Source organism: Psammomys obesus, unplaced genomic scaffold, assembly GCF_907164565.1.
Source record: "Psammomys obesus unplaced genomic scaffold, mPsaObe1.curated_primary_1811, whole genome shotgun sequence".
Lineage (NCBI taxonomy): Eukaryota > Metazoa > Chordata > Mammalia > Rodentia > Muridae > Psammomys > Psammomys obesus.
Genome location: NW_026596131.1, coordinates 2,308,015 through 2,322,238, shown reverse-complemented (window position 1 = coordinate 2,322,238; position 14,224 = coordinate 2,308,015). Strand labels below are relative to the sequence as shown.

At 44.4% G+C, this 14,224-nt stretch overlaps 1 protein-coding gene across 5 annotated transcripts in view; it reads left to right on the top strand.

The window, feature by feature from the left end:
- Positions 1 to 4,629: 4,629 nt before the first annotated feature.
- The window catches only part of Strada (STE20 related adaptor alpha), a 27,995-nt gene continuing 18,400 nt past the window's right edge, over positions 4,630 to 14,224 (top strand). The window contains exons 1-4 of one of the 5 annotated variants that reach the window (XM_055592179.1): positions 4,630 to 4,720; positions 10,596 to 10,737; positions 10,861 to 10,940; positions 13,474 to 13,531. In XM_055592179.1, coding sequence (XP_055448154.1) covers positions 10,905 to 10,940; positions 13,474 to 13,531 — 94 coding nt within the window. In that variant the 5' untranslated portion in view covers positions 4,630 to 4,720; positions 10,596 to 10,737; positions 10,861 to 10,904. Of the gene's footprint in view, positions 4,721 to 10,595; positions 10,738 to 10,860; positions 10,941 to 13,473; positions 13,532 to 14,224 lie in introns of those variants that run through there. The other 4 variants (XM_055592180.1, XM_055592178.1, XM_055592181.1 and 1 more) reach the window with 4 other exon arrangements.

The window sequence follows — 14,224 nt, the reverse complement described above, 5'->3', positions numbered from 1 at the left end:
ATATATATATATATATATATATATATATATATATATATATATATATTGAAAAAAGTCACTAAGCTTTTTCTTCTGGGAAAGTCACTAACCTCTTTGAATCTGGGAATAATATTTTTCTACCTACTTCACAGTTTACATTTTTATTTATTTTAGACGTGTATGTGTTTTACCTACATGTAACTCTGTATACCATGTATGTGCCAGAAGAGAGTGCTGGAACTCTTGGGACTGAGTTGTGAGCTGCCCTGTGGGAACTGAGCCAAGGACCTCTGCAAAAGCAGTCAGTGGCTCTTAACTGCGGAGACCTCTCTCTAGCTTATCTCACAGATGGTTGAAAACCAAAAGATAATGTGTGCAAATTGTGTTATAATTTTAAGAACTTTACAAGGGCAAGGCTGCTATCAAATGGTGCATTTTGCTTTACTCTCTTGCTCTCCTCTGTCCAGTATAACAAAGCAGACCCTTTCTTTTAGCCTTCTCTGACCTTTTGTCAGACCTGACAAGGTGTGTTTTGTTGTTACTTTGTTTTTCCTTGGAGCTGGGGGGGTATGGTGGAAATAGAGGGATTGTTTACAATTCTATTTCTGTACAAGGAAACCTCACTATTTTAAGCATAAGATGTAGAACTCCATTATGTGGTGATTGGACCGAGGAAAATAACTGGGTGACATTTTCATTCCAGTCATCCAACAGCAGATAGAACAGTGTGTAAATTATTTAGCACCTTGTTGTATAAGCTCTATTGGATTTGGTGAGGAGTCAAATCCTGTCCTTTCTCCACTCAGGTTCTCTTCTCCTGCCTCATTCTAAATGATGCTAAAGGGTAGAGAAGGGTTAGACCCATAGGGATGGCTTCTGAAACAAACTACTGAAACAAAAGTAAGAAGAAGCCTGGCTGAGTGTGGTGGCACATGTCTTTAATCACACTTCCTAAGGTTCAAGTGTTTGTTTGGTGATCAGCAAAAGATTTGATTGCAAAAGGAAGACAACAGGGCTGGAGAGAAGGCTAGGGGTTAGGAGCACTTCCTACCCTTGCAGAGGACCTCCATTCAAATCTCAACTGTAACTGCAGCTCTAGGGGAAGGTGCAGCTCTGCTGCAATTACATGCACGTAGGCGCATCTAAACATAACTAAGTCAACAAAGGAAGGAAGACAGACAACCTTTGTTACACGTTTGTACAGTTGCAGCTGTCTCAAGCCCTCTGATCTGAGAAGGAATAAAAGAAAGCTGTTATTTTTCTCAACGGTGATTCCTACTGCTTGCTTTGTTTGAGATATGGTCTTATCTATAACCCAGACTGGCCTGAAATTCATGGCAGTGCCCTGCCCCAGCTGCGAGTGCTGGGCAGATAGGAGAGTACCGCCACATATACTCATTTTCTGAGAGGACAACTTGCTAAACATTACAGGCTGGCTTCCAACTCGTAGGCTCAGGTCTTCCCGCACTGGCCTTTCAGGCAGCTGGGAGGGCACTGCCAAGCTCACTTATTGCCCTACCTATAGTTTGAGACAGGGTCCCATGTGTTCCAGGCTGTCTTCCAGGTTCCGGTTTTTACTCTGGCCTTCGTAAAGTATTCCTTTCCTTGGGAGTTACTGGGGAGTAAGGTAGTACTGCCTCACCTATCTGTTGAGCTGCTTTTCTTTTTTCCTTTTTTTTGTGTGTGTGTGTTTTGTTTTTTGAAACAGGGTTTCTCTGTGTAGCCATGGCTGGCCTGGAACTAGATCTGTAGACCAGGCTGGCCTTTGAACTTAGAGTGAACCACCTGCCTCTGCCTCCCAACTGCTGGGATTAAAGGCCTGCACCGCTACCACCTGTCAGGGCTGCTTTTCATTCTTACAGCTTTTTTTTTTTTCATTCTTCAAAAGTATTTGTAGTTAGCATACAAAATAATGGGTTTCATTATAACATGTTCATACACAGCATTATACTTTGCTCTTATTTGTTCCCACACTCCTCTCCCCTTTCATTCATATTTCAAATTTATGTATTTACATAGCTTTCATATGTGCATTTTTCTGTAATTTAGCAGAGAACTGAAAACAGCTTCCTGATGATGAGCTACACCTCTGCCCTCCTTCCCAGTGCTTTTTTTTTTTTTTTTTTTAATCAAGTCTGTTTCCTTTTGTCTCATTACCCACTTCCAAAATGGCCATTTGAAGATCATACTAGATAGTAAAATGTAAAGTACTTAAGGGCATACAGTTGAAAACATTTTACAGGTTGAGTAATTCTAGTCAACTAGTTTTACGCCAAATACTTTTCCCTATTTCACTTGAGTATTCAAGCAATAAGTTCACATTTGTGTTTTCATGTAGAGGTTTACGTATTTGAATAATAAAGTCAGAAACACAAGCAGCCAGTTTGACCTGTCTCCATTCCTTTAGTCTTCAAGTCAGTTTCAGAAAGCTCTGGAAATCTTTAAACACCCCAACACTGTAATTAAAAAGCCTCAGGAGCTTGTGTCTTCCGGGTTCACACTCTGTAACCCCTGAGTGTTGACCTTTCATTACACACTTTGCTCTGACTGAGCAGCATTGCTATATTAGAACCTATGCATCTGCTCATTGCAACAGTCACAACAGAGTGTAGGAGAAGGTGTTCTCTGAGCATTTGTGGGCAGTGACTCAGTTGTAAACTCACTTAGCCACACTGACTCTCAAATTGTAGCACCCCGTTGGAAAATGTGGTAGCTGGGTTACTAGGCATTAAAACAGATGACCGTACCTAGAGTTTACACATCCCTTTATAATGACTGTGGGAGGCTGTAGGGATGGGGCGCTTGCCTAGCATGTGTGAGACCCTAGGTTCAATCTCTAATGCAGTCCAAAGAAGGAAAAGAAAGGAGAAAGGACAACTCAATTTGAGGTTGCCTTGACAATTATAGCCTAGTGTGTTTCACACCTGTAATCCCAGAAGAAATAGGATCATAGCGTTTAAGGCCAGCCTCGGTTACAGAATGAGTTCCAGGTTAGCCTGGACTAGAATTGAGACTCTGCCTCAAAACATAAGTTTAGGATTGAAGAGATGGGTCTGAGCACTTGCTGCGGGCTGGAGAGATGGCTCAGAGGTTAAGAGCACTGGCTGCTCTTCCAAAGGTCCTGAGTTCAATTCCTAGCAACCACATGGTGGCTCACAGCCATCTAGAATGAGATCTGTATACATAGTAAATAAATCTTAAAAAAAAAAAAAAAAAAAAAAAAGAGCACTTGCTACCCTTGGAAAAGGATTCAGCACCCACAACTCTCTGTCATTCCAGTTCCAGGGGTATGACACCTTCTGCTCTCTGCCTGCTTCTGTACATAGATGGTGTGCATACGTACATTCAAGTACACATACATACAACATACAAAAAATAAAAACAAAAGGAAGCTTGGCATGTTTTCAGGTACTGCCTTTTCTAATACTCTCAGTTCCAAAAACCATGTGAACTGGCAGAAACTTTGAGCTTTCCTTCGGTCTCTTGGTTTTTGTGGATTCATTAGGTTCGACGCTAAAAGAAACATTTTGAGGCTGAGGTTGTGCTTTGGGATGTGAAACCACTGGGTCAGGCCACAGGGGTGTGTAAAACAGTGAGATCCCCAGGTGAGGGTGATGTATTTCCATCTAGTCCCCGTTTGGATGTTGTCAAACTTAGACTTTTTGGAAGTTATTAGACCAGTGTAAGCCTGTGAGGAGACAGAACTGGAAAAAACAAGTATTCATTACTTGACTGGTAAATACACGGATATTTTGGGCCCTCACCCCACAGCAACTGAAGTGACTGAAAATCCGTAGTTCACACAAGAGGAAGTCTTGCTGCATCTGGAGTGCTTCATTTCATCCGTCCTGTACTTGCCTTGTCCTCTGCTCGTTGTCTTCTTTCATAAAGGCAAACCCATCACGGTTCCTAGAAATGGGACACACCACTAAGCCTTTAATCCCAGCAGAGGCTGATCTCCGAGTTCAAAGTCAGCCCCTTTTTAAGACCCTGTCTCAAAAAAGCCCCAGTACAAAAAGTTATGGATGAAGGGTTCAGGAACAAAAATAGACAGCCCTCGTTTAGTTGAGCTTTACAGAGGGGGAACTTGCGGCACAGACACGGGGTGAGTTTTCTCTCTACTTTGTACCGCGAAGGTCTTGAGAGAGACCCGAGTAAGGCATAGGAAGTGTTCTCCCATTTAAGTCCTACTAGGTGGAATGATTTGCGAGGGGCAGCGGGGAGGGGGGGACCGGGGATTCTCCCAGAAGAAGCCAGGTTAATAGTTATAGCTAGCCCTCCATCCTTTTCTTTCCGCGGTCTACAAGCCGAAGGTGAGTTAGGAAGCAGGGGCAGAAGCCCACTTCGGGAAAAGGCTGAGCTGCTTCCGCTGGAGGGGACGGGTGGGTGGGGTGTGGCTGGGCGGGGTAAGGGCGGAGGCTTTTCTGAGAACGGGGCTTCTCCGCGGGAGGCGAGGGGCGGAGCTTCCTCCGCAGGGCGGGGCAAAGCCGGGCTTCCTCCGCAGGGCGGGGCGGGACTTCCTCTGCAGGGCGGGGCAAGGAGGAGGATCTTCCATGGGAGGGGCGGGGCTGCCTCCGCCGGAGGGGCGGGGCGAAGCTCGGGCAGCCTCCCTGAATCCCTCCACTGCGCATGGCACGTTGCGTACCTCCCTCCCAGCAACCGGCCTGGCGGCGGCGCGGCCACAAAACTGAGGAGGCGGAGCCGAGACGGAGTCGGTACTGCGCTCTGATTCCCAGACCAGGTACCGGGTGGCGGGGCCGCCTGGTGCGCTCCCGGCGGCAGACCCTCTCGCCCGACGCCGAGTCCATCTCCTGGGGGTGGGCCTCAGCGGCCGTCCCGGCTCACCCTCGCCCTCCTCGGGCCCTCATCTAACCTGGGTTCTGGGTTCCCGCATTTGAGGGATTACAGCCTGAGAGCAAAATAGGCTTAGGCCTGACTGGGGAGACGCTGAGCAGAGTTGCCGGACCGGCGAGGCTAGCTCCTGCATGTCCTCCCCATCCTTTCCGGGGCTTCCAGATGGGGTGCCTGGGGCCAGATATCATTTTGTCCTTCTCCCTCAAAGTAGAAGCAGACCCTAGTGCTGACCTCCCTCGACCCCTCCTTCAATTCGGGCGATGGATGCTGGTCTGGCATGCAGTTGAGCAGTCCTAAGGAAGCAAGATCAGGCTTAGCCTCTGCTTTGGTCAAAACGAAGAGCTTCTAATTGTCTTAAGTGCCTTCAGAGGTTTTGGGGACTGGGTATGGTGGCTGAGAGTGAGTGCGATGGAAGGGGAGTGGTTAAATAAAACTGTTCATAATTTTAGGAAATAGCCAGCTTCTCAATTCATTGATCTGCTAAGACCCTAAGATACTTAACTTGACCCTCTTCTTCCAGACTGTTGGACTCGGGTCTTACTAAAATGCCTGTTGAGGTAGAACCATGTTCCAATATGTGAATGCTGTCTTCATGGACTAGTTGATACTTTATCCAGAGATACCCAACACCTGAGACTGACTCTGGTCCTTGAGGGGTGATAAACCAAATTTGAGCCTGAGGGTGTGGCTCAGTGCCTGAGTGCTTGCTTATCGTTAGTGAGGACTTGCATTCCATTCCCAGCACTACCAAAAAAAATTTGCTACCTCCCTCTGCGTTCGGCCAGGAACCTAATATTTTAGCCATTACTTATAGTGCTGAACTGGTCAACTCTTTTCACCCTTAATTTGGTTTCTTAGAATTTCGGCTATATTTATGGTTGTGACCTCAGACATGAAGGAAGTTTCAAGGACTAGTGACAAAAATAATAGAAAAAAAGTCAGAGCGAGTGAATCCTCCTTTTTGTACCTGTTGTAGTGGGAGAGGTAAGGAGGCAATTAAGAGTGTGGATGGGTGGCTGGAGAGGTGACTCTGTGGACAAGAGGACATGCTGCCGAAGCAGAAAGACCTGAGTTCCAGTCTCCAGCACTCATGTAAACAGCCATGTGTGGTCGTGAGCCTGTGACAAGAGAAACTGGAGGCTGCCAGCCTATGTTCAGGCAGAGAGTGGTGGAGCAGAATCCCCAATGTCCTGTAGCCTCCCCATGCATATAGACACACACACACACACACACATTTACATACATACATACATTGTTAACTGTAAGAATTAAGGAGTGGTGGCACACACTTTTAATCCCAGCACTCTGGAGGCAGAGCAGGCAGATCTCTGAGTTCAAGACCAGCCTGGTCTACAGAGTGAGTTCCAGGACAGGGCTACACAGAGAAACCATCTCCCCAAAAAGAGATAAGATGGGGAAAGTAGATGGTTAGTGCAAGCCTAGGTAACATAGGGTACCTGAAGTGATTACTGAGTGTCAGCATTAGACTGGGGACAAAAATAGAAGCAGGGTCTTTAGAGTCCGCTCTTTTTTTTTTTTTTTTTTTTTTTAAGAGAGAGGCTGTAGCCAAGTATGATGTCAAATTCCTACTATCCCTGTCTCCTGAGTGCTGGTAGCATGAACTACCATTCTCAGCTTCTGATTCCTGTCACTTTTGTAGCCTTAGTTGTTGACCTCTAAATCCACATAGCCATTTATAATCTCTTTTTAAACATCAATACTACCTTTCTAACAAACTGCTATCCCCTCCTCCTGGATGATATAACTGATGTTGAACCCTCAACATCAGTTAAACTTGAGCTCCGCAGAGAGCAGTAGAGGAAGACACCTGATGTCCTGGCATACACTGCACACTCATGCACATACACATACGCCAAATGAATAAATTCTGTAAGTTTATCCTTCCCCGACAGCCACTTCTCCCTCTGAGCTTCCCAGTTTCTGGCATTGGCTCAGTGGCACATTAATCTCCCCTCCCCACACCCCCAACGCTCAAGAACACAAACACAGAATCATCAGTTATAGAATGGGTTCCCAGATAAGGTATTAAGTTTCTGCAGTTTTCAGTCAGGGACTACACAACCATATATCCAGGAGAGTTTGTAAAAGATATTCTCCATGCTTGGTGGTGCAAACCTGTAATCCTAGCAGGCAGGAGCATGGAAGCAGAAGAATCAGAAGTTCAAGGTCACTGTCAGCTCCACAGTGACTTTGGGGTCAGCTTCATATGTAGGAGACCCTGTCTTAAATTATCCAAAGGGCAGAGAATGCGCTGGATAGCCTGGGATACTTAACTGCTTTATAATTTGTTTCTTCTTAGCCATCCACCTATTTCCTGCTGCTTCTGCTGCTACAGGCTCTTATCTCCAGGAAAGTTGTTTTGCACCCAGCATGCTTTTCTCTGGGTTATTTTTACCCCTCCCTTTCATCATTCCTTTATTGACTAACATTTCCGGAATGTTCTTCCAAATATGATTTCTCAAATGTTGCTTAATTCCGTGGTCCACATGTCAACAGCATTGTCCCCTCCAGGGAGTGTGTCTGAACCTCCTGGATGGAAGCGTGCATTTTAACAGGATCTTGAGGTGATGTGAGATCACTGCTATAGCCACCATTGTGTGTCCTCAGTCTCTTCCAAACCTGCAGTGGCTTTGCACTCCCTGCTAACACAGCCGTGCGCTTGCATGCGTGGAAGGCCACCATGGTCCTCACACACAGGGAGAGCGCGTTTAAGCGCTAACGCACGTTACATTTGCAGTTATTCAGCCTTACTGAGTGGCCAGCACTGTTGTGGCGATACACCTTTGCGTAAGACAGAGCAATTACTAGAGAATAGCTACACTCCTTGGCTTGCAATTTCCATAGTCCTGATATTCCAGGCCCACCACCGATTAGCCATGTTTTTGCTGAATTCCATAGGTGGCTCATCCCTCTCTGTCCATTCCCTTGTCCTGTTTATTGGTTCACATCCCACTTCCAGTCTGTTCAGGTCCAACTCCCCGGAGTGTGCCTTATGTCTCACACCATTTGTGTGTGTCAGACTCCAGCGCTCCAGTGTGTTAAAAGGAAGCACATACCTGAGGATAAAGAAAGCTGACACCAACATATACTCTAGGGTTTTAAGACAAATTAGAGGCACCACACCCTTCTCCAGGTTTAATGTATAAACCTTTTCATCATAGCCACTCTCTCGGGTAAAGAAAAATGAAACTACAAATTATTTTTTTCTACACCAGGGATTAAATTTAGGGCCTTGGGCATGCTAGACAAATGCTATATAGCTCAGCCATTCCTGACCTATACTTTTAATGTAAATACAGGCTACCCTAAAGTACATTTTCAGTTTGTGCCAAAATGTATAGGCTTTAGTCACACTAGCCTAACCTGAGGCTTCTTCTTTCTTCTGAGGACTTCAGTCATCTCCAGTAGTAGTTGAGTTTTAAAAATAAGGATTTGTTGTAAATAATGACAGTCTATCTGGGACCGGTTGTGCCTCAGTGGTAGGGTACGTGAGGCCCCGGGCTGGATCTTTAGCATCACAAACCAGTGAACCCTAAAGCTATTTCTTTATCTGTCTACGAGAATATTGCTGTGCCAATTTACTGTGATGTCAAATGTTCTTGATAAAAATGGATTTATGCTTTGAATGTCATCCACCTGCTTTACCATTCTACTATAGTTTTGTATTTTAAGGGCATTTTAAGCAGCAAAGTGATCTCTCCTCCCCGTGAAACCTTGACTGTCCTGGACTCTCTTTGTAGACCAGGCTGGCCTGGAACTCACAGATCAGCCCACCTCTGCTTCTCAGGGTGCTGGGATCATAGGTGTGCGCCACTGCACCTGGCCAGCATAGTGATCTTAATGTCACACAAGAGTAGTAATAAAAAAGGAAAGCCCCTTACTGTTTGTGGAGAGCCTTGGGATGCAGCTACAAAGCCAGCCTGAGAGACAGTCCCGATGCTCCAGGTGACCCGGAAACCTCCGGCACCTGGACGCAAATGGCCTCTTGCTGAAGCAACACACCTGCAGCCAAGCTTGATGAGCTGAGTTGGATCTCTAGGACTCCCACTGTGGTGTGGAGAGCTGCTTGTTAAGCTGCTTTGTTATGTTTTCACCTGGGGAAGTAGTTTTTGAAAAAAAGTTAGGCGGTTCCACACCTTTTTGTATTGATGTGACTTGCTTGCTTTGTCTATAAATAATGAACCCTGGAATACACCCGCACTTCTTCAGTCAGACTGACAGCTCTCTCAAGCCGATCCCGTGTGAAGTGTGATTTGTCCTCACTCCCCACTCAGGTACTGTTCGACTCTGCTGGTGGGCTCCAGCAAGTATTCAGATGAATGTCTGTGTTTCTTTTCTCCTTGACCCAGAATCTCTGCTGTAGCCAAGCTGGCCTTGAACTCTTGATCCTCCTGCACCTGCCTCCCAACTTTTAACATTGCAGGTCTTTGCCAGGACGACCAGTCTGCTGTGCAGTGTTTAGGTCTAATGTTTTGTTTTGTCTTTTTTTTTTTGGACAGAGGTCATGTATCAGAGGCTAGTTTCAGAGTCACAGATAGGCAAATATGACCTTAAACTCCTGATCCTCCTGTGTTTATCTGCCAAGTGCTGAGATTACAGGCATGCAACACCACAACCATCTTAAAAATGTTTTTCTTTTGTAGAATCCTTAGAATCTCTTAAGTACACAGTCATGTTATCAGTAAGTAGTCTTAAACTTTCAGCCAGGTGCAGCTGGCATGCCTGTAATCCCAGCCCTTGGAGTCTAAGAGGATTGTTTGAAGGCAGCCTATATAAAGGACTTCGTCTCAAAAACAACAGCGCTGTGGCTCACAGGTAGAGCGCGTGCCTTGCATGCCCAAAGGCCCCACAGCAAAGAGAGGAAAGTCACTTCAGTTTACTGAACATTTTGATTCAAACTAAAAATTGTGTCTGTATTTACAATAAGTGTCACTAAATCAGACAAAGAAAAAGATTATTGGGTGCGTGTGGTGTGAAGATCCCAGTATGCAGAAAGCAGAGGTAGGAGGATCAGAAGTTGAAGGTCACCCTCTGTTGTATATCTGGTGAGAGATCGCCCTGGATACCTGAAACTGTCTCAAAAAAAAAAAAAAAAAAAAAAAGGAGCGGAGGAAGCCAGAGAGCTCTATGCTGTGTGCCCATAGCTCTGGGTGTACTGGAGGGATATGTGGAGACGGATGGCAGACGTGGAGTGATGTGCACAAGACAGCAGACGCCCCTGCTTCGTTTTTGTTTTCTGAGACAGGGTTTCTCTGTGTAGCTTTGGCTGTCCTGGACTCACCGTGTAGATCAGGCTGGCCTCACAGCCATCTGCCTGCCTCTGCCTCTTGAGTGCTGTGATTAAAGGCATGTGCCAGCACACCAGGCTTCCTTGCTTTGTTTTCTAAAGAAGCTCACTTTAAGTCTGTTAACTGTGGCTTTTGCACTAGCCTCTCTCAGGTGGAAGAAGTTTCTTCCCATTCCTCCATTGCACCCGCTTCTTCCCTGCCGTGCCCTGCCTTTCTCTCAACAGTCCTGCTGTGTATGTGGCCCACACTGGTCTACAGTTCTCAGAGTACAGGAGTGTACCAACATGCCTGACCCCAAACTTCTTTTCTTATAGAAATGGCAATTTTACAATGTGCTTCCCCAGTATATCCAAGTTTATTGTCACTCAACACTCTTCTAAACAATACTTGGAAGTTAGCAAGTTAAATATGGTAGACCAGTAGTACATTTTATTCAACAGCTCTTTTATCTAGGCTGCGGATGTTGCTCTGTAGAGTGCCTGCCTAGCACTCAAGAAAACACCTGTTCCATCCTGATCACTACTTAAACCATGTGTAGTGCATGGCTGCCATCCCAGCATTCAGCGTGTGGAGACAGGAGTTTCAGGAATACAAGGTCATTCTCTACCCTATAGTGCATTTGAGGCCAGCCTCTGCCACAGGACACTTTGTTTCAGGGGGAAAATAGTTCTATAAAAAGAGATGTAACCAACCCTCTCTGTTTCTATTTTCCTTTTAGGTTTAAGTTTTTGAAATTGAAGTAGGTTCACACAGTAGGAACCCATGTCTTTTCTTGTAAGTAAACCAGAGCGGATCAGGGTGAGTGTTTCCATTCTTCTGGCTTCCTAGTTTTCCTTTCTTAAAAGTATTTGGGTAGATATTGTAGTGGGTTGTTGTTTTGTTTTGTGTGACATTCACAATTGTCTGGTGAAAAAGAAACAGGAAGGGGGCTTATTTTAGGACTTGATCTGTCACATGTTAAATGAGTTCTATTTAGTTGCATAGTTGGTAAAAATCTCCCTGCTTCTGTTTTACGTGGATTGATGTCTTTCAAATCAGTGTCAGATTGTAGTTACATTTCTAAATACAGTCATGAAGAGTCTTTAAAATTAACTCGAAAAATTTATTACCCTTTAAAATTGTTATCAGGGGCCAGTGAGCTGGCCCAGCAGGTGCAGGTGCTTGCTGCTGAGCCTGACCACCTGAGTTCAGTTCCTAGGACCTATACAGTGGAAGGAGAGACCTGACTCCCACATGTCCTCTGCAGGCCACACACTCCATGACACACATTCACATAATAAATAAATGTAAAAAGAAAAAAAAAAAGGATCTTCACCTGGCAGTGGAGATGCCATGATCATGAAGGCAGTTTCCCAGGCCAAGACTTAGCACTCAGATGTGCTGACGTCTGCGATTTTCCCCAAACTCAGGAAACTCAGCTGTATAATTTGTAGTAAAGGAGGACTTGGTTCCCACTCTTTCCTGTAAAAGTTTTAGAAGGAAAAATCTTATCAGATTGATCTTCAGGAAAAATACTGGGTTTAGATTCTTTATAAGTGCCAGTAACTGTATTAGAAAGTAGCTTCTGGGCCACGGAGCTGGCTCAGCAGATCCAGGTTCTTGCTGCTAAGCCTGATGACCGACCTGGGTTCTAGCCCTGAGGATTCACACATGGAGGGAGAAAACAAATCCCCATGTTGTCCTCTGACCAACACATGTGCATCCCTTCCCCCAGATAAATGAATGTAATTACCTTTTTCTGAAAATAGCTTATGCACATGCCTGTAATCCCAGCACTCAGGGAGGCAGAGGCAGGTGGATGTCTGTGAGTTTGAGGCCAGCCTGGCCTACAAAGTAAGTCCAGGATAGCCAAGGTTACACAGAGAAACCGTGTCTCGAAAAACAAAGTATCTTACCTATTTTATTGAGTACTTGATTTTTAAATGCAATAATGATTATTTAAAGATTTTAATCATATTTAAGTGTTATGAAAAATTACCACTCTCCCAAATTATACTATGTAGTATAGTGCATACAAATTATTACATTAAATTTGATTTTTTTTTAACTCAGAAAATTGTTACAGAAGAGGACAAAGGGATGTTATAGTTTCAGTGTATATTATATAGCTTATATTAGAATGTTTTTTAATCTTCCCTTTCCTGTGTTTACATGCATAAAAACAGTTACATTGTAAGGAATAAATGAAAGTGTTAAGAGGCAAAGGTAACCCTCCCCTTAGCCTGAGCTCCACTCAGTGGAAAGAATGCCTCCATGCCAAGCTTTAACGCCAGTCATGAAGTGAAACACAATCTGGATTCCATTGCTTTTAACTGTGAGCCACATTCCTATTTTAACGTGGCCTGATTAGGACGAAACCAGACCCTTGATTAGTATAATGGAAATCTAAAACCTGTTTGAAATGGGCTGGCCAGGCATACATTGATTACGCTGGTTTAGTTCTGGGGAACTTGATAGAAAGTAAGTCTTTGGAAACCCTTGTAAATGTACTTGCTTCCGCAGCCTGGAGTGATACTGCGAAGACAGGTGTGCCCTAACGGAGGATAACATGCTAATCTTTGATGTGAAATCAGAAGGGGTTCTATTTGAAAAGACAGAGGGGAACCAGAGTGGGGAAGGGGCAAGGGGGTGCTGGACTGTGAATGTGATCAAGGTACAGGGTGTACATCCATGGAAAATGTCATGAGGAAACTCATCCTTTTGTACAATCAATAGATAATATTAAAAAGAAAAAAGAACCAGGCATTGGTGGTCCATGTCTGTATTCCAGAACTTGGGAGACTGAAGGAAGAGTAATGGGTTTAAGACTAGGCTAGATGACAGAGTGAGATCCTGTCTCAAAAAGGTGAAAACCAAACAGATGAAGATAGCTTTGTAGATAAAAGAATATGGGATGTGCTGGGATCTTCATCAGGGAGCAGAGGCTTGTGGAGAGGTCTCCTCTTCATGTTTTCTATGTGTTGAATTCCAGTAATTCTTTTCAAATTGGCATTGATGATCCAGGAATAAACAAGATGGAACCAAAGATAGTTTTGATAGGAGAGAAAACAATATTCATTATTAGGGACAGTTCCATGTATTTCTCCTAGCACATTTATGAACCAGTCATCATTTTGCTTAAGGTTAGATACAGAAGGCTAGGGAAAGGAATGAATCTATTTTTTGTGCCAATTTCAAGATTGTTTTCAACCTGTCCATGGAAATGAGTCCAGTTATACTGCTTATTGTTATGTTTTTGTGGGGTGGTTGTCTTGTTTGTCTCTAAAGGCTGATAGCTACCTTGCTGTGGCTTAGAAGACATACTAATTCTCTTTGGGGTTTTCCTCTTTAGCGGTGGGTCTCGGAAAAGTTCATTGTTGAGGGCTTAAGAGATTTGGAACTGTTTGGAGGTAAGTACAGAATGGCACTTAGCCATCATTTCAGGGTAATTATCACTGTTCTGATGACTGGGTCAATTTATACAAGTTAGCAGTTTGAAAAGCCATTGTAAATAATAGTTGTTATACATTCCTGTGGCTTCCTTTTTAATCCAGTGTTTCTCAGAAATCTGCAAATAATCAAGCAGTCGTCCTTGGCCAGTCTTGATTGTTAGAAAGCAAGTACAATGTCTAAAGACCTGTATGCGTCTAACAAACATTTGTCCAGCTGAAACACATAATTATTAAATTGAAATTTTCAAAGTCCTAAGGCAGGCCTGGTGATAAAAACCTGTAGTTTTTCTAAAGCGGGGCCAGGTGATGTACACCTTTAATCTCAGCATTTGGGAGGCAGTGGCAGGTGGATCTCTGTGGATTCGAGGCCAGCCTGGTCTACACAGAAAAACCCTGTCTCAGGAAAACAAAACAAACAACCAAACAAAACTCCCAAGCCAGTAGTTCTGGATGCTTGGGAGGCTGAAACAGCAGCATTACAGGTTCAAGGCCAGCCTGGGCTACTTAGTGAGATTCTGTGTCAAACTGAAAAGTGAAAAGAAGGCCAGGAACACAGGTCAGTGGGGAAAGCTTTGGCAGGGTTCAGTCTCTAATCTTACATACAACACACACACACACACACACACACACACACACACACACACACACACA